This window comes from Schistocerca nitens, chromosome 6, assembly GCF_023898315.1.
Source record: "Schistocerca nitens isolate TAMUIC-IGC-003100 chromosome 6, iqSchNite1.1, whole genome shotgun sequence".
Lineage (NCBI taxonomy): Eukaryota > Metazoa > Arthropoda > Insecta > Orthoptera > Acrididae > Schistocerca > Schistocerca nitens.
Window position 1 is genome coordinate 212077109 of NC_064619.1, and position 23257 is coordinate 212100365.

At 42.0% G+C, this 23257-nt stretch overlaps 1 protein-coding gene across 1 annotated transcript in view; it reads left to right on the plus strand.

The window, feature by feature from the left end:
* The window catches only part of LOC126263285 (solute carrier family 12 member 4), a 277199-nt gene that overhangs the window by 152540 nt on the left and 101402 nt on the right, over positions 1-23257 (plus strand). The window contains exons 10-11 of the mRNA XM_049960371.1: positions 15856-16109; positions 20749-20868. Of these exons, the coding sequence (XP_049816328.1) occupies positions 15856-16109; positions 20749-20868 (374 nt within the window). The remainder of the gene's footprint in view (positions 1-15855; positions 16110-20748; positions 20869-23257) is intronic.

Below are 23257 nucleotides of genomic sequence, written 5' to 3' on the forward strand. Positions count from 1 at the left end.
CAAATATTTGTGACAGCAAAGATATAAATTTCACAGCTGTGCTGTGAGGATGATAGTGATGGTTAAAAATAGTAATGCTACAGACAGGCCTAGTAAGAAAAAAAAGGTACTGAAGATAAAAACCATTTCTTTTGTTTATTTTATTTCTCATTGTATTATCACAGTTGTACTTGGAGCAATTTGGGGTCATTGCTTCTGCTTAAGAAATACTGTTGACAGCCCATAGATTGCTAGAAAAGGATTCCATTTCTCTGCAGTTGTCTCAGTGGACTGGCTATTGTCACAGTTTGGCTTAAATCAGGCATAATACGTTACTTTGCCCATAAAAACCGGCTGATCTTTTATGTTATTGGTACTGATATAAGAGAAATGGCTGCCGCATTGCTTGACATCAGATTAGTGCTTCCCGGTTGAAGGGTGTAACTTGTATATGTAATAAAAGGCTGAAAGAAGGAGAATTTTGACAGGTTACACTTTAACCTGGCCTTCAAAAGGACTGAAAATACTATATGCAAAATCAGTATATGCTCCTCCTGAGTTTCTCCTGTAATTGCTATGTCGCCTATATAAATGATGCAGTGTGAAATGTTGGTAACTGTTGGTTCTATAAATTTCTTTAAGATTGCTGGTGTGCTAGCAGTATCCAATAACGGACTGACTTTTGAAGACTTATCTAAATGAATTTGAAAAGAAGCTTCCAAAAGATAATTCTTAGTTACTCTCATGCCAGTTTTGAAAATTATTTGTCAGAGGCATGAGTCCAACTGAATGTTTACCATATTTTTAACCCCCACATAGCCATAATGCTCAAGATGGTTCGTGAATAATGACTGAAGGTGATACCCATCTGCTGTAAGGAACCTGGGACAGCATATGTAACTTCTCTAAGTGATCCAATTCTACTTTAACTTTATCCCACAAGGCTAAAGGTATCGGTTGGGCTTTGAAAAATATTGGCATTGGTACCTCTTTCAATGCATTATGGCTGAGAAAAGTAGAAGCCTCTCCCATACTTGGAGAAAACAATGGAGTATCCACCTGTGCACATGGGTCAGCATTATGAACTGTTTGGACCTAATATTAGATAGAAGACCCAAATGCTCTGTATGCATTGAGATCAAAAATACTTTCCACTGAAGCTTCTGCTACTGTAAAGAAGGGAAGCATTCTGCTTGCTTGCTTGTGTGTTAATGCCAGAACTACGGGACTTGGTATCCAACTTTCATGAAGTTCACAGCTTAGTTGCTACTGATGTTAAGGGTGGAGACCTCAGTTGCAGACATAAGACTGTTTAATAATTGAGACTGAGGCCTCTGACAGAGCAAAGTGGTGTGGTGCCACCCTTGAGCGATGTTGTTTATTTGCATTGGCACACTCAACTGCCGATAGCTTGGTTGGCTCTGACGAAACATCTACTGTATGACCCTGGTGAAAACACTGTAGATAAGACATCATTTTAATGTGGTGACTATGTGTAACATGTAAATAAAAACAATCACGATAACTAGGCAATCTATGAAAATTTCGCTGAGACCCCAGTTCAAAAGCTGCAACGGTGGAGCCTTTGACGCCAATCACTCGAACAGGTGCTGCTCCATTTCCATGTGGATTGTATTACATTTGTGCAGTTTCACCATCAGATGGACTAGGTCATGATGCATTTGCTGACTGAGATGACAGTTTTTAGATATATTGTGTGGTAAATACAGTCTGAGCTGCTTGACAGATCTCAAAAATGCTGGAAATACACAAAATTTTAGCAGAAGAAGGATCTGAATGTCTTAGTCCTTGAGTTCACTGTGCAACACTAATCTGATCACCATGTCACATATTAAGAATTCTGTGTATGATTTTACACAAGAACGTGTAAACTTACATTTTCTACTCAGGCTCTACAGGTCCAGAATCTGACGCATAACTCTCTGAAGTTGCCACATGATGTCAGAGGAACTCTTTAAGTGAGTGGCCACCACATACATTTTCGTTGCTGAGGCAGTACAGATGGTTCACACAAAGGGGCCAGATTTATTACAAGGTGAAAGAGCTGTGGATTTGTAGATAATAAAATAGCTCACTGTCTCTCAAGGGCACTTAGTATTTCTTGCCTGTAAATTAAATGCTAAATGCTTTTGGTACACCTCTCAATCTTCTTGAACCTCATTAAATGTCTGGAGAGCTGGAATTTCTAGAAGAGATTGTAGACATGCCTCATCTGACATCTTCTGTTTGAATTTGTGCTGTTTATTGGGCCTTTGTTTGCAAAGCTTGCAAAACTGATTGTCCATCATAGTTGTAACACTCAGCCTGATAGGTCCTACGGTATTTTGGCTTGTGGTGAACTGTACTTCCAAACTACATGTGACACCACTGTTATAAGTCGTCTTCTTCTTCTTCAACAACACAGGTTTTATTGAACCCCAACTAAATCATAGAATACCAGTATGGAGATCAAAACTCTTCGTGAACTAAACAGGAGCAAAGATTTCTCGAGGTGGATACCTCTTGGTCACTAAAATACTCTGGATACTTAGTAAATAACATAATAATTACATAACAATAACACTATGACTAAGTCTGACTGGTAAACATTTGAATGTGAACCACTTTCTTGGTTCAAGCACATGCCGCCAGTTCATTCACAGAAGGCACAACATGTGGTCAAACAGAAGCACAGAGACATTCATTCATTCATTCATTCATTCATTTATTTTTATTATACCCTCTACCTCTCTCTTTATGATATATGTATATGGACATACCGAATGAACAAGCGGAGAAAAATTTGTAAGATGCATCCTTGGAAAATTGTTTGCAGGTCCTACACAAATCCATCTACTTTCACTTTCTAAGTAAAACAGTGCATTTAGATTTTTCTTATAAAATATATAATGTATCTAAAAACGAAGATGATGTAACTTACCAAGTATGTTGATAGACACACAAACAAATACAAACACACACACAAAATTCGAGCTTTCGCAACCTAAGGTTGCTTCATCAGGAAAGAGGGAAGGAGAGGGAAAGACGAAAGGATGTGGGTTTTAAGGAAGAGGGTAAGGAGTCATTCCAACCCCGGGAGCGGAAAGACTTACCTTAGGGTAGGCCTCTGTACTTCCGCCTCGACTGACATCTCTGCCCAAACTCTTTGCATTTACATATGTCTGCTTGTGTCTGTATATGTGCGGATGGATATGTGTGTGTGTGTGTGTGTGTGTGTGTGTGTGTGTGTGTGTGTGTGTGTGTGTGTGTGTATACCTGTCCTTTTCTCCAAAAAGGTCCTTTTCTCCCCCTAAGGTAATTCTTTCTGCTCCCGGGATTGGAATGACTCCTTAACCTCTTTCTTAAAACCCACATCCTTTCGTCTTTCCCTCTCCTTCCCTCTTTCCTGATGAAGCAACCTTAGGTTGTGAAAGCTCGAATTTTGTGTGTGTGTTTGTATTTGTTTGTGTATCTATCAACATCATACTTGGTAAGTTACATCATCTTTGTTTTTACATATATTTTTCCTACATGGAATGTTTCCCTCTATTATATTCATATCAAAATATATAATGTGAATATAATAGGGGGAAACATTCAACGCGGGAAAAATATATCTAAAAACAAAGATGATGTGACTTACCATACGAAAGTGCTGGCAGGTCGAAAGACACACAAACAAACACATACATACAGACAAAATTCAAGCTTTCACAACGAATGGTTGCTTCGTCAGGAAAGAGGGAGGGAGAGGGAAAGATGAAATGAAGTGGGTTTTAAGGGAGAGGGTAAGGAGTCATTCCAATCCCAGGAGAGGAAAGACTTACCTTAGGGGGAACAAAGGACAGGTATACACTCGCACAAACACACATATCCATCCGCACATACACAGACACAAGCAGAGAGTTTGGGCAGAGATGTCAGTCGAGGCGGAAGTACAGAGGCAAAGATGTTGTTGAAAGACAGGTGAGGTATGAGCGGCGGCAACTTGAAATTAGCGGAATTTGAGGCCTGGCGGATAACGAGAAGAGAGGATATACTGAAGGGCAAGTTCCCATCTCCGGAGTTCTGACAGGTTGGTTTTAGTGGGAAGTATCCAGATAACCCGGATGGTGTAACACTGTGCCAAGATGTGCTGGCCGTGCACCAAGGCATGTTTGGCCACAGGGTGATCCTCATTACCAACAAACACTGTCTGCCTGTGTCCATTCATGCGAATGGACAGTTTGTTGCTGGTCATTCCCACATAGAAAGTTTCACAGTGTAGGCAGGTCAGTTGGTAAATCACGTGGGTGCTTTCACAAGTGGCTCTGCCTTTTATCGTGTACACCTTCCGGGTTACAGGACTGGAGTAGGTGGTGGTGGGAGGGTGCATTGGACAGGTTTTATACCAGGGGCGGTTACAAGGGTAGGAGCCAGAGGGTAGGGAAGGTGGTTTGGGGATTTCATAGGGATGAACTAAGAGGTTACGAAGGTTAGGTGGACGGCGGAAAGACACTCTTGGTGGAGTGGGGAGGATTTCATGAAGGATGGATCTCATTTCAGGGCAGGATTTGAGGAAGTCGTATCCCTGCTGGAGAGCCACATTCAGAGTCTCATCCAGTCCCGGAAAGTATCCTGTCACAGGTGGGGCACTTTTGTGGTTCTTCTGTGAGAGGTTCTAGGTTTGAGGGGATGAGGAAGTGGCTCTGGTTATTTGCTTCTGTACCAGGTCGGGAGGGTAGTTGCGGGATGCGAAAGCTGTTTTCAGGTTGTTAGTGTAATGGTTCAGGGATTCCGGACTGGAGCAGATTCATTTGCCACGAAGACCTAGGCTGTAGGGAAGGGACCGTTTGATGTGGAATGGGTGGCAGCTGTCATAATGGAGGTACTGTTGCTTGTTGGTGGGTTTGATGTGGACGGACGTGTGAAGCTGGCCATTGGACAGATGGAGGTCAACGTCAAGGAAAGTGACATGGGATTTGGAGTAGGACCAGGTGAATCTGATGGAACCAAAGGAGTTGAGGTTGGAGAGGAAATTCTGGAGTTCTTCTTCACTGTGAGTCCAGCTCATTAAGATGTCATCAATAAATCTGTACCAAACTTTGGGTTGGCAGGCCTGGGTAACCAAGAAGGCTTCCTCTAAGCGACCCATGAATAGGTTGGCATACTAGGGGGCCATCCTGGTACCCATGGCTGTTCCCTTTAATTGTTGGTATGTCTGGCCTTCAAAAGTGAAGAAGTTGTGGCTAAGGTAATGAGGAAAGAGGTTTTAGGTAGGGTGGCAGGTGATTGGCGTGAAAGGAAGTGCTCCATCGCAGTGAGGCCCTGGACGTGCGGAATATTTGTGTATAAGGAAGTGGCATCAATGATTACAAGGATGGTTTCCGGGGGTAATAGATTGGGTAAGGATTCCAGGCGTTCAAGAAAGTGATTGGTGTCTTTGATGAAGGATGGGAGACTGCATGTAATGGGTTGAAGGTGTTGATCTACGTAGGCAGAGATACGTTCTGTGGGGGCTTGGTAACCAGCTACAATGGGGCGGCCGGGATGATTGGGTTTGTGAATTTTAGGAAGAAGGTAGAAGGTAGGGGTGCGGGGTGTCGGTGGGGTCGGGAGGTTGATGGAGTCAGGTGAAAGGTTTTGTAGGGGGCCTAAGGTTCTGAGGATTCCTTGAAGCTCCGCCTGGACATCAGGAATGGGATTACCTTGGCAAACTTGGTATGTGGTGTTGTCTGAAAGCTGACGCAGTCCCTCAGCCACATACTCCCGACGATCAAGTACCACGGTCGTGGAACCCTTGTCCACGATGGATCGGTCAGCCTTCAGATCACAGATAGCTTGGGCTTCAGCAGTGGTGATGTTGGGAGTAGGATTAAGGTTTTTTAAGAAGGATTGAGAAGCAAGGCTGGAAGTCAGAAATTCCTGGAAGGTTTGGAGAGGGTGATTTTGAGGAAGAGGAGGTGGGTCCCGCTGTGACGGAGGACGGAACTGTTCTAGGCAGGGTTCAATTTGGATAGTGTCTTGGGGAGTTGGATCATTAGGAGTAGGATTAGGATCATTTTTCTTCGTGGCAAAGTGATATTTCCAGCAGAGAGTACGAGTGTAGGACAGTAAATCTTTGACGAGGGCTGTTTGTTGAATCTGGGAGTGGGGCTGAAGGTAAGGCCTTTGGATAGGACAGAGGTTTCGGATTGGGAGAGAGGTTTGGAGGAAAGGTTAACTACTGAACTAGGGTGTTGTGGTTCCAGATTGTGTTGATTGGTATTTTGAGGTTTAGGAGGGAGTGGAGCTTGGAAGTGGGAGATTGAGTAGATGGGAGAGACTAGGTTTGTGTGCAATGAGAGGAGGTTGAGGTTTGCTGGAAAGGTTGTGAAGGGTGAGTGAGTTGCCTTTCCGGAGGTGGGAAACCAGGAGATTGGATAGTTTTTTGAGGTGGAGGGTGGCATGCTGTTCTAATTTGCGGTTGGCCTGTAGGAGGATGCTTTGAACAGCCGGTGTGGATGTGGGAAAGGAAAGATTGAGGACTTTTATTAAGGATAGGCGTTGACGGGTGTGTTCTTTGGCTGAGTTGATGTGTAGGTGAGGTGAGGGCAATGGATTGTTCAGTTTGGAACTGGTATAGTGACTGATGGAAAGAAGGGTTGCAGCCAGAGATGGGAACTTTAAGTGTGAGGCCTTTGGGGGTAATGCCAAATGTCAGACAAGCCTGAGAAAATAAAATATGGGAGCGTAATCTGGCTAGTGCGATGGCATGTTTGCGGAGGGAATGAAAATAAAAATAAATGGGGTCGTTGTGTGGACGTTGTGAGGGTGACATGGTATTAGAAGGTGGAAAGTGTAACATGAGGCTGAAATGAAAATGAAAAGTTTCTAGTTCACAAACAGTTCCTTTCACCTATTAAACAACCATTTCGGCTAGTTCCAATAACTTTCGCTTTATTTCCATTTCCGTTTTTCCCACATCATTGATCATTTTTAGCCGCTTCCCACAGGTTTTAACGTCATTATTTCTTCGTCAGACAATTGTTAGCCTCATTCTCATAATCTGCCACCACAAAACCACTCCTTTTAATACATTTACACGTAGTTTTTTCTCAATTTTCCCGAATTTCTACACCCTTTAACGTGTTTTGGCGGCAACACAACCACCTAACCTTTATGCACATTGTTGTCTAGCAACCCAAGTTCACCACAGGATCAACACAGCCCAGCGTTGACCAACACTTTTTCGCCTTTTTTCACTCTAGATCTCCAGTTGCTTTCTAGTTCACCTTTTTCTCTCCCCAATGTGGGAAAAATATATCTAAAAACACAGATGATGTGACTTACCGAACGAAAGTGTTGGCAGGTCGATTGACACACAAACAGACACAAACATACACACGAAATTCAAGCTTTCGCAACAAACTGTTGCCTCATCAGGAAAGAGGGAAGGAGAGGGAAAGACGAAAGGATGTGGGTTTTAAGGGAGAGGGTAAGGATTCATTCCAATCCCGGGAGCGGAAAGAATTACCTTAGGGGGAAAAAAGGACAGGTATACACTCGCACACACACACACACACACACACACACACACACACACACACACACACACACACACACATATCCATCCGCACATACACAGACACAAGCAGACAAAAGGATAGGTGTACACTCGCACATACACACACATATCCATCCGCACATACACAGACACAAGCAGACACCTTCTAATACCATGTCACCCTCACAACGTCCCCACAACGACCCCATTTATTTTTATTTTCATTCCCTCCACAAACGTGCCTTCCACCCTAGCCAGATTACGCTCCCATATTTTATTTTCTCAGGCTTGTCTGACATTTGGCATTACCCCCAAAGGCCTCACACTTAAAGTTCCCATCTCTGGCTGCAACCCTTCTTTCCATCAGTCCCTATACCAGTTCCAAACTGAACAATCCATTGCCCTCACCTCACCTACACAACAACTCAGCCAAAGAACACACCCGTCAACGCCTATCCTTAATAAAAGTCCTCAATCTTTCCTTTCCCGCATCCACACCGGCTGTTCAAAGCATCCTCCTACAGGCCAACCGCAAATTAGAACAGCATGCCACCCTCCACCTCAAAAAACTATCCAATCTCCTGGTTTCCCACCTCCGGAAAGGCAACTCACTCACCCTTCACAACCTTTCCAGCAAACCTCAACCTCGTCTCATCGCACACAAACCCAGTCTCTCCCATCTACTCAACCTCCCACTTCCAGCTCCACTCCCTCCAAAACCTCAAAATTCCAATCAACACAATCTGGAACCACAACACCCTAATTCAGTAGTTAACCTTTCCTCCAAACCTCTCTCCCAATCCGAAACCTCTGTCCCATCCAAAGGCCATACCTTCAGCCCCACTCCCAGATTCAACCAAACAGCCCTCGTCAAAGATTTACTGTCCTACACTCGTACTCTCTGCTGGAAATATCACTTTGCCACGAAGAAAAATGATCCTAATCCTACTCCTAATGATCCAACTCCCCAAGACACTATCCAAATTGAACCCTGCCTAGAACAGTTCCGTCCTCCGTCACAGCGGGACCCACCTCCTCTTCCTCAAAATCACCCTCTCCAAACCTTCCAGGAATTTCTGACTTCCAGCCTTGCTTCTCAATCCTTCTTAAAAAACCTTAATCCTACTCCCAACATCACCACTGCTGAAGCCCAAGCTATCTGTGATCTGAAGGCTGACCGATCCATCGTGGACAAGGGTTCCACGACCGTGGTACTTGATCGTCGGGAGTATGTGGCTGAGGGACTGCGTCAGCTTTCAGACAACACCACATACCAAGTTTGCCAAGGTAATCCCATTCCTGATGTCCAGGCGGAGCTTCAAGGAATCCTCAGAACCTTAGGCCCCCTACAAAACCTTTCACCTGACTCCATCAACCTCCCGACCCCACCGACACCCCGCACCCCTACCTTCTACCTTCTTCCTAAAATTCACAAACCCAATCATCCCGGCCGCCCCATTGTAGCTGGTTACCAAGCCCCCACAGAACGTATCTCTGCCTACGTAGATCAACACCTTCAACCCATTACATGCAGTCTCCCATCCTTCATCAAAGACACCAATCACTTTCTTGAACGCCTGGAATCCTTACCCAATCTATTACCCCCGGAAACCATCCTTGTAATCATTGATGCCACTTCCTTATACACAAATATTCCGCACGTCCAGGGCCTCACTGCGATGGAGCACTTCCTTTCACGCCAATCACCTGCCACCCTACCTAAAACCTCTTTCCTCATTACCTTAGCCACAACTTCTTCACTTTTGAAGGCCAGACATACCAACAATTAAAGGGAACAGCCATGGGTACCAGGATGGCCCCCTAGTATGCCAACCTATTCATGGGTCGCTTAGAGGAAGCCTTCTTGGTTACCCAGGCCTGCCAACCCAAAGTTTGGTACAGATTTATTGATGACATCTTAATGAGCTGGACTCACAGTGAAGAAGAACTCCAGAATTTCCTCTCCAACCTCAACTCCTTTGGTTCCATCAGATTCACCTGGTCCTACTCCAAATCCCATGTCACTTTCCTTGACGTTGACCTCCATCTGTCCAATGGCCAGCTTCACACGTCCGTCCACATCAAACCCACCAACAAGCAACAGTACCTCCATTATGACAGCTGCCACCCATTCCACATCAAACGGTCCCTTCCCTACAGCCTAGGTCTTCGTGGCAAATGAATCTGCTCCAGTCCGGAATCCCTGAACCATTACACTAACAACCTGAAAACAGCTTTCGCATCCCGCAACTACCCTCCCGACCTGGTACAGAAGCAAATAACCAGAGCCACTTCCTCATCCCCTCAAACCTAGAACCTCTCACAGAAGAACCACAAAAGTGCCCCACCTGTGACAGGATACTTTCCGGGACTGGATGAGACTCTGAATGTGGCTCTCCAGCAGGGATACGACTTCCTCAAATCCTGCCCTGAAATGAGATCCATCCTTCATGAAATCCTCCCCACTCCACCAAGAGTGTCTTTCCGCCGTCCACCTAACCTTCGTAACCTCTTAGTTCATCCCTATGAAATCCCCAAACCACCTTCCCTACCCTCTGGCTCCTACCCTTGTAACCGCCCCTGGTGTAAAACCTGTCCAATGCACCCTCCCACCACCACCTACTCCAGTCCTGTAACCCGGAAGGTGTACACGATAAAAGGCAGAGCCACTTGTGAAAGCACCCACGTGATTTACCAACTGACCTGCCTACACTGTGAAACTTTCTATGTGGGAATGACCAGCAACAAACTGTCCATTCGCATGAATGGACACAGGCAGACAGTGTTTGTTGGTAATGAGGATCACCCTGTGGCCAAACATGCCTTGGTGCATGGCCAGCACATCTTGGCACAGTGTTACACCATCCGGGTTATCTGGATACTTCCCAATAAAACCAACCTGTCAGAACTCCGGAGATGGGAACTTGCCCTTCAGTATATCCTCTCTTCTCGTTACCCGCCAGGCCTCAAATTCCGCTAATTTCAAGTTGCCGCCGCTCATACCTCACCTGTCTTTCAACAACATCTTTGCCTCTGTACTTCCGCCTCGACTGACATCTCTGCCCAAACTCTCTGCTTGTGTCTGTGTATGTGCGGGTGGATATGTGTGTGTGTGCGAGTGTATACCTGTCCTTTTTTCCCCCTAAGGTAAGTCTTTCCGCTCCCGGGATTGGAATGACTCCTTACCCTCTCCCTTAAAACCCACTTCCTTTCATCTTTCCCTCTCCTTCCCTCTTTCCTGACGAAGCAACCATTCGTTGCGAAAGCTTGAATTTTGTCTGTATGTATGTGTTTGTTTGTGTGTCTATCGACCTGCCAGCACTTTCAATGGTAAGTCACATCATCTTTGTTTTTAAAATATATAATGTCATTGATAAACTTTGGAAACTGCTGAACACTTTGCACTGAAGCAAAACAATTTATTGGGCCAAGTAAGTGAGATGAGCAATCAGTGCTGCTAGTTAGGGAAACTATGTTGACTATCATATGGTAACTGTGACCTAAGAGAGTGCATTAAGTAACTAATCCCATCCAGGGCTAGACTTGAATGGTGAACTGTAGAGGAGGGGCATGTTGCTGACAGAGTTGTGTTATAATTGATTCAAGAAGAACTTCCTGAATGGAGAAAACTGTTGCATGCCTTCTTCTTCAGCAACACATTTTATTAAATGCCAGTTAAGTACAAACAGTTTCGAGAGAGTAATAGATCCCGACTCTTTTTGAGCCAAAAAAAAAAAGCAACATCTTCTATAGGTGAATACCCCAGGCTAATGAAAGCACCTTTGCTTCGTAACTCAAACATTAGTGCTGAAGAACACCATAACTTTGTCAGCATGGGAGCATCGTAATATGAACCACTCTCTCATTGCATGCACACACTGATTGTGCTCTCATGTTAGGCACATAATGCACTAGAGCAAAGAATGGAGAGTGAACCATATTAGGAAAAAAATATCATGTTCAAGCCAAATGTTGACAGCTGTGAATAACAGGGTCCAAATCAATATCCAGGAAATTGCCAAGTGTAACAAGGTCATCATAAATAAGTCCACTGGAGAACATGTAGTGCACGTCAGTGAGTTGAGAGGGTCTAAAATAGTACTTAAATCAGTTGCTGTTGTTTACCCCCATGTCCTGGTTTCAGCAGATGATTCACTCTGCACTGCATCTAATGAGTCTACCAGATGTATATGTGATTATATCAATCAATCCATTAATGCAGCTGGTAGAATTACCAGACCTTGCACATACCCTAGGTATTATAGTCTTGAGGGATCTACATCTACATCTATATGGATACTCTGCAAATCACATTTAAGAGCCTGGCAGAGGGTTCATCAAACCACCATCATAATTCTCTATTATTCCAATCTCGTATAGCACGTGGAAAGAACGAACACACATATCTTTAGTTCCCCTATTTTATCATGGTAATTGTTTCTCCATATGTAGGTCAGTGTCAACAAAATATTTTAGTATTCGGAGGAGAAAGTTGATGATTGGAATTTTGTGAGAAGATTCCATCACAGTGAAAAATGCCTTTCTTTTCATGATGTCCAGCCCAAATCTTGTATCATTTCAGTGACACTCTCTCCCAAATTTCGCAATAATACAAAATGTGCTGCCCTTCTTTGAAAGTCATAATATTTGTACATTGCTACATTTAGATATTAAATTAAAAAGTTTACCATAACTGTTATAAATATGTGTACTTAAGGGGGGTAGGACGTCAAACGGGCCGACTTGGAGCAGGAGAGGCATCACAGGACATTTTTATTTCCAGTGTCTATACTTTTACAAATAAAGTCATAAAACTTTTTCAGCATCAACAGGAAGGATTCAGGATTCACACTCATTTCGACGGAAGTTCAAAAACATAACAAAATAATTTTTTTTACATGTGAAATTTCATCATTTTTTCACTTACTTATGGCTGCATTTGTTGCTGTAGGTACACTTTTCTTCATAAGTTAGAGAGAGTCTTACTTATGGCTGCATTTGTTGCTGTAGGTACACTTTTCTTCATAAGTTAGAGAGAATCTTCGATGAATTTTGCACAGCATACATACCATACTTACAGGTGTATAAAACTCTAGAATTTATTTAATTTATGAAAAAATGAATGAGCTGTTATATTTTAAACTTTACAAAAAACACAAATTTTATAGTTAATTACCTCTATTTTTACAACAGTTTTTAATAGATGTGGAAAATTCTAGAGTTTCATAGACCTTTAAGTATGGTTTGTATGCTGTGCAAAATTCATAGAAGAATCTCTCTTACTTAAGAAGAAAAGTGTACCTATAGCAACAAATGCTGTCATTAGTAAGTGAAAAAAATGATGAAATTTCACATGTAAAGAAAATTATTTCGTTATGTTTTCGAACTTCCACTGCTATGAGTGTGAATTCTGAATCCTTCCTGGTCATGCTGACAAAGTTTTATGAATTTATTTGTAAAAGTATAAATAGTGGAAATTAAAATGTCCTGTGGTGCCTCTCCTGCTCCAAGTCGGCCCGTTTGATGTCCTACCACCCTTAAACGCCTAATTTGATTCTAAGATCATTGCAGCTGAGTATCTTAAAAAGAAAAACAGTTTGTAAGGCTTATTTACACATATAACATTACTGCATTGAAGCTGTGCAAAAGTTAGGTGTTAGAAAACATTTTTGTTATGAGAGTTAGCTAATTAAAAGTACATCAGTTAGTTATGCTATAAAATTACTGAATTGAATTGAAGTAATTGAGTGCCAGTAAATATTTTAGCCCTCTTAAACTGAAATTCATGAGTAGATAAATTTTTAAAAAATGTGTGATCCTGAATAATGGTCGCCCTTGTGTAGCAAAGTGAGCTACTTTTAAGTCTTTATGAAAATTATTCTTATTCGTCATAATGATTCCATAAACTTAGCTATTCCATAAATGGAGGTGTCCATTTGAAAGAGCCACATTTGATTGAGGAATACATACACTGAGAGAAGCAAACCGAGTTCTCTGAACAGGCTTCTGCAAGATGTTCCGGAATTTACACTATACAAATAGTTTATATTATTTACCTTTGGACCTGGAAAATTGTAAGATAAATTTCCCCAAAAATGATACTTCATCACATGGAACAAAAGTGAAGAAAGTATGCCAGCTTTTTTAATTTCACCTATGTCTATTAATATACACATTTAAACAAAGTTTTGTTAATGAATTTCAGCAGTTCTGTAGTATACTCACCCCAATGCAATTTACTGTCAAGTTCTAACTCCATGAAGTTAACAATGATAACATCTATTTTTGTGTGTCATCATATTTTATACATATAAGAATGGAAAGCCTTTGCAAGCTCTGAACTACATATTTTGCCATCTGTTAGCTGCCTCTTGACTGGTATACTGCTGCTGTTTCCTATCTTGAACTCATCTTTATCCATACCTGTTGCACTCATCATTTTCTAGGAATAAAGGCATTGAGTCGTAGCATGCGCATAAAAAAGTGTGCAAAACTTGCTACCTTGTGGGTGAATCAGTTTTCGAGCTAGAGTAAACATGCACACACATCAGAACAGCTACATTGTGCAGGCTGCATACACAGTGCTGGAACTGTAGTTCTGCAGGTTGATTAGGATGAGGGACTAGGTTGGGTGGAGTGGGAGGGGGGAGAAAGGAAGCAGAGTTTTGGGAAGTGTGGTAGGTGGTACAGAGGGAGGCAGCAGTTATACAGGATAGGAATATAGGAGGGAGAGGCAGTAGGCATACGGGATAGGAATTGGACACATAGACACTGGTATTGGTGAGTTTGTGCTACATATGATGATGATGCTGATGACATGGAGTAGTGGATTGGGAGTGGGTGACAGAAAAGTTGAAGCGGAGACTGCAAGGAAGCAGGTGTGGTTGCAAGCAGAGTGAAGTTCGGGTATGGTGGCAGGATGGAGATGGCTGTGAGGCAGGGGGCTTTGGAATTTGTGACAAGGAGGATTAGAGAAACAAAGAATTTGTTGCAAGGACAGCTCCTATATAGCTAATTCAACAAAGATGATATTGGGGGAAGTGATCCAGATGGCAGGGGTTGCGAAGCAGCCATGAAATCAAGCATGTTTTGCTCAGTAGCATGTTCCACCATGTTTTGGTCAACTCTGCTCTTGCCCACAGTTTGACAGCGAAAGAAGCCATGTCATGCCCTGCTGTAATTTATGCACAGTTTTCTACATGGGCTTGACCACAAACCAGCTGTCCACTCAAATGAGTGGCCACTGCCAATCTCTGGCCAAGAGAAGTGTTGATCACCCAGTCACAGAACACACAATACATTGCTGAGCACAACATGCCTGACTTCAGTGGCTGTTTACATTCATAGCCATCCAGATCCTTCCCACAACACCAGCTGTTTTCAGGCCTGTTTATGTACCTGTCAACGATGAAATACCTCAACTATTTGCTGAGAGGTTAGCTTTACTCCTAAATTATTTATATTTTGCCAGAACTTTGTATTACCATATTTTCCATAATGTCTTCCAATGTATTCTAGTCTTGCGGCAGCCCCTATTACTTTTTCCTGTACTGCTCCCCATGGGTTTAGGTGACTTCTCTTGGATGCAATAGCGTATGTCCCATTAAAATGACCCTTCTTTGAGTAAGAATCTTCCATAGATTTTTCTTTAATAACTCATAATTTCATACTGTACCTATCTGCTCAGTATAATAGTACCACATTTCATCTTCATTTTATTCTTCTTCAGATTTCTGATGGTCCATGTTTTTATTCCACACAATGCCAAGCTCCAGTGGCACGTCCAGGAGCTGAAGTTATTTGTAATTATAATCATGAAAGATATGCATATATGTTAACACCAAGAACTAGAAGGATTGACAAATTCATAATTGTTGTAAAATGTATTACTGGTCTCATATTTTACCTAAATGGTGTCATTATTAATTAACTCATTACACATGCTTTTTAGTCATTACACATGTTTATAGTATTACATTTATTCCCATGCCCTTACATTATGTAAAGGTAGAAGAAATCTTTTGTCAGTGTAAGTGTCTGTATCTGTATTATGCTTGATACTGGCATTAATGTAGATTATACATTATCATTAACTATGAAATGAAATTAGCAATTGACACCCTAATTTTCTGGGCTTTAGTATTTTCAAATATCACAATGAATTGTCAACTCTCTCTCTCTCTCTCTCTCTCTCTCTCTCTCTCTCTCTCTCTCTCTCTCTCTCTCTCTCTCTCTCCTCCCTCCCTCTTCCTCTCTTTCCTTCCCCCCTCCTTCCTCCCTCCCTCCACCTCTCACTCCCTCTCACTGTGTGTGAATCTTATTAACCATTCTGCTTTTCTTGGTGTTTTCAGGCAATCGCAAAAGATGGAATCATCCCTTTCCTAGCACCTTTTGCTGTGTCATCTAGTCGTGGTGAACCTACACGAGCACTAGTTCTGACGGTGCTCATCTGCCAGTGTGGTATTTTATTGGGAAATGTTGATTATCTTGCACCTCTGCTCTCTATGTTTTTCCTAATGTGCTATGGATTTGTCAACCTTGCTTGTGCGTTACAAACACTTCTTCGCACACCTAACTGGAGACCGAGGTTTAAGTACTATCACTGGTTAGTAACGAACTATTTTTCCTTAAAGGCTCAGTTATGCTACGTTTCACAGATTATACGGGTATGTTATTAGACTTTTAAAAGTGTGTTTTACTTGGTAACTTAAGCAATACATTTCACAGAAGATGAAATCATGTAGTTTAATGTTGCCTTAAAAATTGTTTTCTGGTGTAATATGTTCACATTCACTTTCAGGCAAATTGGTTACAAATTTTTATAATGGTTTTATAATACACTGATCAGCCAGAATGTAACCATTACCCACTTAAAACTCAGCTTTGTTTCCTCTGAATCACACAAAACAGCTACAGTTTGTCATTAAGTGGAATAATCCCAGAAATAGATGACACCAGCTCTCCATTCACTGATCAAAAACTTGCAGATTGAGAAATGATTATTAGGTTCTCTGTTATGATTTCACACAAGGATGAAGCCTAATAACAAAGAAATCTTGAGATTAGTAAGTCATCTCAAATACACTGTATACTCCTCAAACTACTGTAGTGTAAATCTGGACTTGTGGTATGCACAATTTCCATGCTGGGAAATGATTTGTCGATTGGAGAAGACATAAGCCACAAATGGTGCTGGATTGCAGTGAGTTAAAGTGTGTGAATAGATGAAAAATAATTTGGTCTTTGCAGAAATCAGACTTTTTGTAATAAGTTAAAAAATTTAGTCCTAAAGACTGGCTGGTGCTCAGCACTTGCCACTGCCTTATGTTTTAAGTAGAGTAGAACCTTGATCCTCTGACCTTCGATTAACTGTCTCTTTGAATTATCTAACCATGTGTCCAATCATTGACCTGCATTCTGTGCAGAACAGAATGTCAGTGTTAGCGATTGATTTGACTCCTGCCACTAATTAGAAGCACTTGAGTGTAGGCTTCACTGGTGGAAAAATCGTCTCGATATTAGGCAAGTTGCTTTTCATGTTAAAAACTTTCTGCTGATGATAACGCATGTAGGCAGGTTGTTGAAAAAATTGAAAAAACAATGTCAGAAAATAAACTGGTAGCTGATGAATTATACAACATTGACAAGACTGGGATAAACTAAAATTCTACCTCAAAGAGTGAAATAGCTACAGGCACAACACTAGCATAGAACAGCTTGCCCGTTGTAACATGCAGCAACGTAAGTGGTGATCATAAATTCATGTTTGTTATCATCAAATCTAAGAAACCAAGAGCCTTAAGAAACATAAACATGTCAGCACTTACCATTCATTACAAAGCTCAAAAAAGTGCTTGGATGAATTGTAATCTCTTTAAATAACTGTTTTTGATGCATTTGTTCTGGCTGTTAGAAAATTCTTGAAATCCAAAACCTGCAACCCTGTGCAATTGTACTGCTAGATAACGCCCCAAGCCATCGTTCTGAGTCTGAAGTTAAACAAGGTTATATAAAAACTGTGCTTTTGCCCCGCATGTGGAAATGTAATTTTCTTACTTAATTTTTATTTAATACATCATTTTGAGCTCTGTAAATGACTTGTTTCCTTCTCCTATGATTGTCCAACCTTGTTAGCATTCTGACCACCCCCTGGTATCAGAAGTGATGGTTAATTGAGGTTCCATTGTACCATATAGAAGGTTGTTATGTAGCAAAGGAGTGGGATCATAGTTTTATTTGAGGATAAAATTTTGCAGTGGATTCAGTGACACAATTGGTGGCAGTGCTGATCTTGGATATAACTGGAAATGGGATGTGGATGTCAGGCAAGATATGATGCCTAGGCAAGATATGATGCCTTTCAGCCAAACTATGCCACGTAGAGTTTGGTATAGATTCTTTTACTCGGATATGCTTTGTTGCTTTTACCATTACTAATTCACCTAATAAATAAATCCTGCAGTATTCTACCATAGAACTGCAGAGCATTTGGAACTTCTTGTCAATTAGAGAACAGATGAAATGTTATAAAAAGGGCACATTGCTACTCACCGTATGGACAAGATTCTGAGTCGTAGACAGGCACAACAAAAAGTCTGCCAAATGTGAACTTTCAGCCAAAACACTTTCTTCTAAAGTAGACAACACACACACATTCACAACTCCCACACACATAACCACTGTTTCTTGGAATCAAGGCCAAAAATATCATTGTTATTACTTTACAGATTAATATAGGGTATCATATGATACTGTTGTTTCTCTTTAGGAGAATGTACACTGAATCACCAAAGAAACTGGTATAGGCATGCGTATTCAAACATAGATATATGTAAACAGGCAGAATGTGGTGCCTCAGTTGGCAATGCCTATTTAAGACAAGTGTCTGGCACAATTGTTCCTGCTGCTACAATGGCAGGTTTTCAAGATTTAAGTGCAGTTTGAAAATGGTGTTATAGTTGGTGCACAAGCAATTGTACACAGCATCTCCAAAGTAGCGATGAAGTGGGGATTTTTTTTCCGTATTGACATCGCTGCTGCCAGAAAAAGATCCTGCAAGAACAGGATGAGCAATGACTGAAGAGAATCGTTCAGCGTGACAGAGGTGCAACCCTTCTGAAAGTTGCTGCAGATTTCAATGCAGGGCCATCAAGAAGTGTCAGCGTGCAAACCTTTCAAAGAAACATCATCAATATGGGTTTTTGGAGCCAAAGCCCATCTGTATACCCTTGATGACTGCATGACACAATGCTTTACACCTCGCCTGGGCCCGTCAACACAGACATTGGACTGTTAATGACTGGAAACAAGTCGCCTGGTCAGAAGAGTCTCATTTTAAGTTGTATTGAGCAAATGGACATGTGCGGGTATGGAGACAAATTCATGAATCTGTAGACCCTGCATGTCGTCAGTGCACTGTTCCAGGCTGGCGGAGGCTCTTTAATGGTGTGTAGCTTGTACAGTTGGGGTGATGTGGGACCCCTGGTACGTCTAGATATGACTCCGACAGGCGACATGTACATAAGCATCCTGTCTGATCCCTTCATACATTTATGTCCATTGTGCATTCTGACTGACTTGAGCAATTCCAGCAGGACAAGGTGACACCCCACACATCCAGAATTGCTACAGAGTGGCTCAAAGAACACCCTTCCGAGTTTAAATGCTTCTGCTGGCCACCAAACTCCACAGACATGAACATTATTGAGCATATTCGGGGTACATTGCAATGTGCTGTTCAGAAGAGATCTCCACCCCCTCGTAATCTTGTGGGTTTAGGGACAGCCCTGCAGGATTCGTGGTGTCAGTTCCCTCCAGCACTACTTCAGATTTTAGTCGAGTCCATGCCACATCGTATTGCATGCTCACGGGGTCCTACATGATATTAGGCAGGTGTACCAGTTTCTTTGGCTCTTCTTTGTAAATTTTATGAGCACATCATCTGTAGTGAAACACTTAAGTCAGATACATGAATACAGTATCATGGAGCTACACCTTAAAAGTTATAGTGATTTACATAAAGCTTAAGTTAGGTACAAAAATGTACAATATCATGGAGTCACAACTTAAAATTTACAGTGATTATATAAATGAAGCTTCTGGTGAGAAAAAAATTTGTTAAAAATCATCTCATTGAAGGACCCACTGTAAGTTACATACAATATATTCACAGTACAAAGTACTGTGTTATGTTATGTGAAAACCCAGCTGATACATAATTTATACGAGGTCTGTTCAAAAAATTCCAGAATATTCATAATTTCGTGCCAGTGGTGTGTTGGTGCAAAATGTGGTTGGTATCTGTCCATGCCTGTGTTTATTGTGTAACTGCCACATGTTTCATTGTTGTATGTGTATTAGTTATTGTTTAGTGCTGTATTGAGTAGAATGTTGTGGTGCACAGTTTGTGAATTTCGATATGAGGAGCAATGCGTCTGCATTAAATTTTTTTGTGAAATTCAAGAACACCTCAACAGAGACACATCAAATGATGCAGGAAGCCTATGGTGATGAGTGTTTAAGCCTTACTCAGTGTTACGAATGGTCCACATGGTTTTAAAATGGCCTGATGGAAGTTAAAGATGACCCTCATTCAGCATATGCTTCAACATGTACTGACAATGTTCATATCAGGATCATCAATGAAATCATGTGCACCAGTCAAAGTCTCACTGCCGAGAGATTGCAGAGGAATGCAACATTTCAGTTGGATTATGTCATGAAGTCCTTGCACAGCATCTTGGAATGCACTGTGCTGCCGCCAAGTCCGTCCCACGGCTCATTAGTCAGACCAGAAAGATCTTCGCTTCACAACCTTTGAAGACCTTTTTGATTGCGAAAATGAGAACAAGGTGGATCCTGTGGACTTTTCTTTTATTTCTGAGGCTGAAACCGCTTTTGAAATGATGAAAATTTACAACGATAGAAGAGATAAATGAAAATTAGCAGATGGCACTTTGTGCATTTCAGCAAGGGGCATACCAAGACTGCTTCTGGAGGTAGAAATGGCATTACAAGTGATGTATCAATCTTGGTGGAGAGTATTTTGAAGGAGATCACACACAATAGAGAGAAATTAGGTCACATGTGTCAGATGTGTTCAGTGTACAACAACTACAAATGCGTTAGGATGGAGACAAATTATGGTACTGCAAGCTGCCGTGATAACTAGAGAAGTAGCTATAGAATTGTGGATAATATGTTTCACACTTCCCTTCTGATTTGTGATATTTATTTTTTACCAGGTCGCTGTCATTTCTTGGACTGTCACTCTGCATAGCAGTCATGTTTATGACAAGCTGGTATTATGCACTAGTGGCAATGGGAATGGCTGGATGCATATACAAGTACATTGAGTACAGAGGGTAAGTAACTTTAGTCTTTAGAATCACCACCATAAAAATAATTTTCTCCATAGGAATATGCTTTAATTCTACATCTACATCTACATTCATACTCCGCAAGCCACCCAACGGTGTGTGGCGGAGGGCACTTTACGTGCCACTGTCATTACCTCCCTTTCCTGTTCCAGTCGCGTATGGTTCGCGGGAAGAACGACTGTCTGAAAGCCTCCGTGCGCGCTCTAATCTCTCTAATTTTACATTCGTGATCTCCTTGGGAGGTATAAGTAGGGGGAAGCAATATACTCGATACCTCATCCAGAAACGCACCCTCTCGAAACCTGGCGAGCAAGCTACACCGCGATGCAGAGCGCCTCTCTTGCAGAGTCTGCCACTTGAGTTTATTAAACATCTCCGTAACGCTATCACGGTTACCAAATAACCCTGTGACGAAACGCGCCGCTCTTCTTTGGATCTTCTCTATCTCCTCCGTCAACCCGATCTGGTACGGATCCCACACTGATGAGCAATACTCAAGTATAGGTCGAACGAGTGTTTTGTAAGCCACCTCCTTTGTTGCTGGACTACATTTTCTAAGCACTCTCCCAATGAATCTCAACCTGGTACCCGCCTTACCAACAATTAATTTTATATGATCATTCCACTTCAAATCGTTCCGCACGCATACTCCCAGATATTTTACAGAAGTAACTGCTACCAGTGTTTGTACCGCTATCATATAAACATACAATAAAGGATCCTTCTTTCTATGTATTCGCAATACATTACATTTGTCTATGTTAAGGGACAATTGCCACTCCCTGCACCAAGTGCCTATCCGCTGCAGATCTTCCTGCATTTCGCTACAATTTTCTAATGCTGCAACTTCTCTGTATACTACAGCATCATCCGCGAAAAGCCGCATGGAACTTCCGACACTATCTACTAGGTCATTTATATATATTGTGAAAAGCAATGGTCCCATAACACTCCCCTGTGGCACGCCAGAGGTTACCTTAACGTCTGTAGACGTCTCTCCATTGATAACAACATGCTGTGTTCTGTTTGCTAAAAAATCTTCAATCCAGCCACACAGCTGGTCTGATATTCCGTAGGCTCTTACTTTGTTTATCAGGCGACAGTGCGGAACTGTATCGAACGCCTTCCGGAAGTCAAGAAAAATAGCATCTACCTGGGAGCCTGTATCTAATATTTTCTGGGTCTCATGAACAAATAACACAAGTTGGGTCTCACACGATCGCTGTTTCCGGAATCCATGTTGATTCCTACATAGTAGATTCTGGGTTTCCAAAAACGACATGATACTCGAGCAAAAAACATGTTCTAAAATTCTACAACAGATCGACGTCAGAGATATAGGTCTATAGTTTTGCGCATCTGCTCGATGACCCTTCTTGAAGACTGGGACTACCTGTGCTCTTTTCCAATCATTTGGAACCCTCCGTTCCTCTAGAGACTTGCGGTACACGGCTGTCAGAAGGGGGGCAAGTTCTTTCGCGTACTCTGTGTAGAATCGAATTGGTATCCCGTCAGGTCCAGTGGACTTTCCTCTGTTGAGTGATTCCAGTTGCTTTTCTATTCCTTGGACACTTATTTCGATGTCAGCCAGTTTTTTGTTTGTGTGAGGATTTAGAGAAGGAACTGCAGTGCGGTCTTCCTCTGTGAAACAGCTTTGGAAAAAGGTGTTTAGTATTTCAGCTTTACGCGTGTCATCCTCTGTTTCAATGCCATCATCATCCCGGAGTGTCTGGATATGCTGTTTCGAGCCACTTACTGATTTAACGTAAGACCAGAACTTCCTAGGATTTTCTGTCAAGTCTGTACATAGAATTTTACTTTCGAATTCACTGAACGCTTCTCGCATAGCCCTCCTTACGCTAACTTTGACATCGCTTAGCTTCTGTTTGTCTGAGAGGTTTTGGCTGCGTTTAAACTTGGAGTGAAGCTCTCTTTGCTTTCGCAGTAGTTTCCTAACTTTGTTGTTGTACCACGGTGGGTTTTTCCCGTCCCTCACAGTTTTACTCGGCACGTACCTGTCTAAAACACATTTTACGATTGCCTTGAACTTTTTCCATAAACACTCAACATTGTCAGTGTCGGAACAGAAATTTTCGTTTTGATCTGTTAGGTAGTCTGAAATCTGCCTTCTATTACTCTTGCTAAACAGATAAACCTTCCTCCCTTTTTTTATATTCCTATTAACTTCCATATTCAGGGATGCTACAACGGCCTTATGATCACTGATTCCCTGTTCTGCACTTACAGAGTCGAAAAGTTCGGGTCTGTTTGTTATCAGTAGGTCCAAGATGTTATCTCCACGAGTCGGTTCTCTGTTTAATTGCTCGAGGTAATTTTCGGATAGTGCACTCAGTATAATGTCACTCGATGCTCT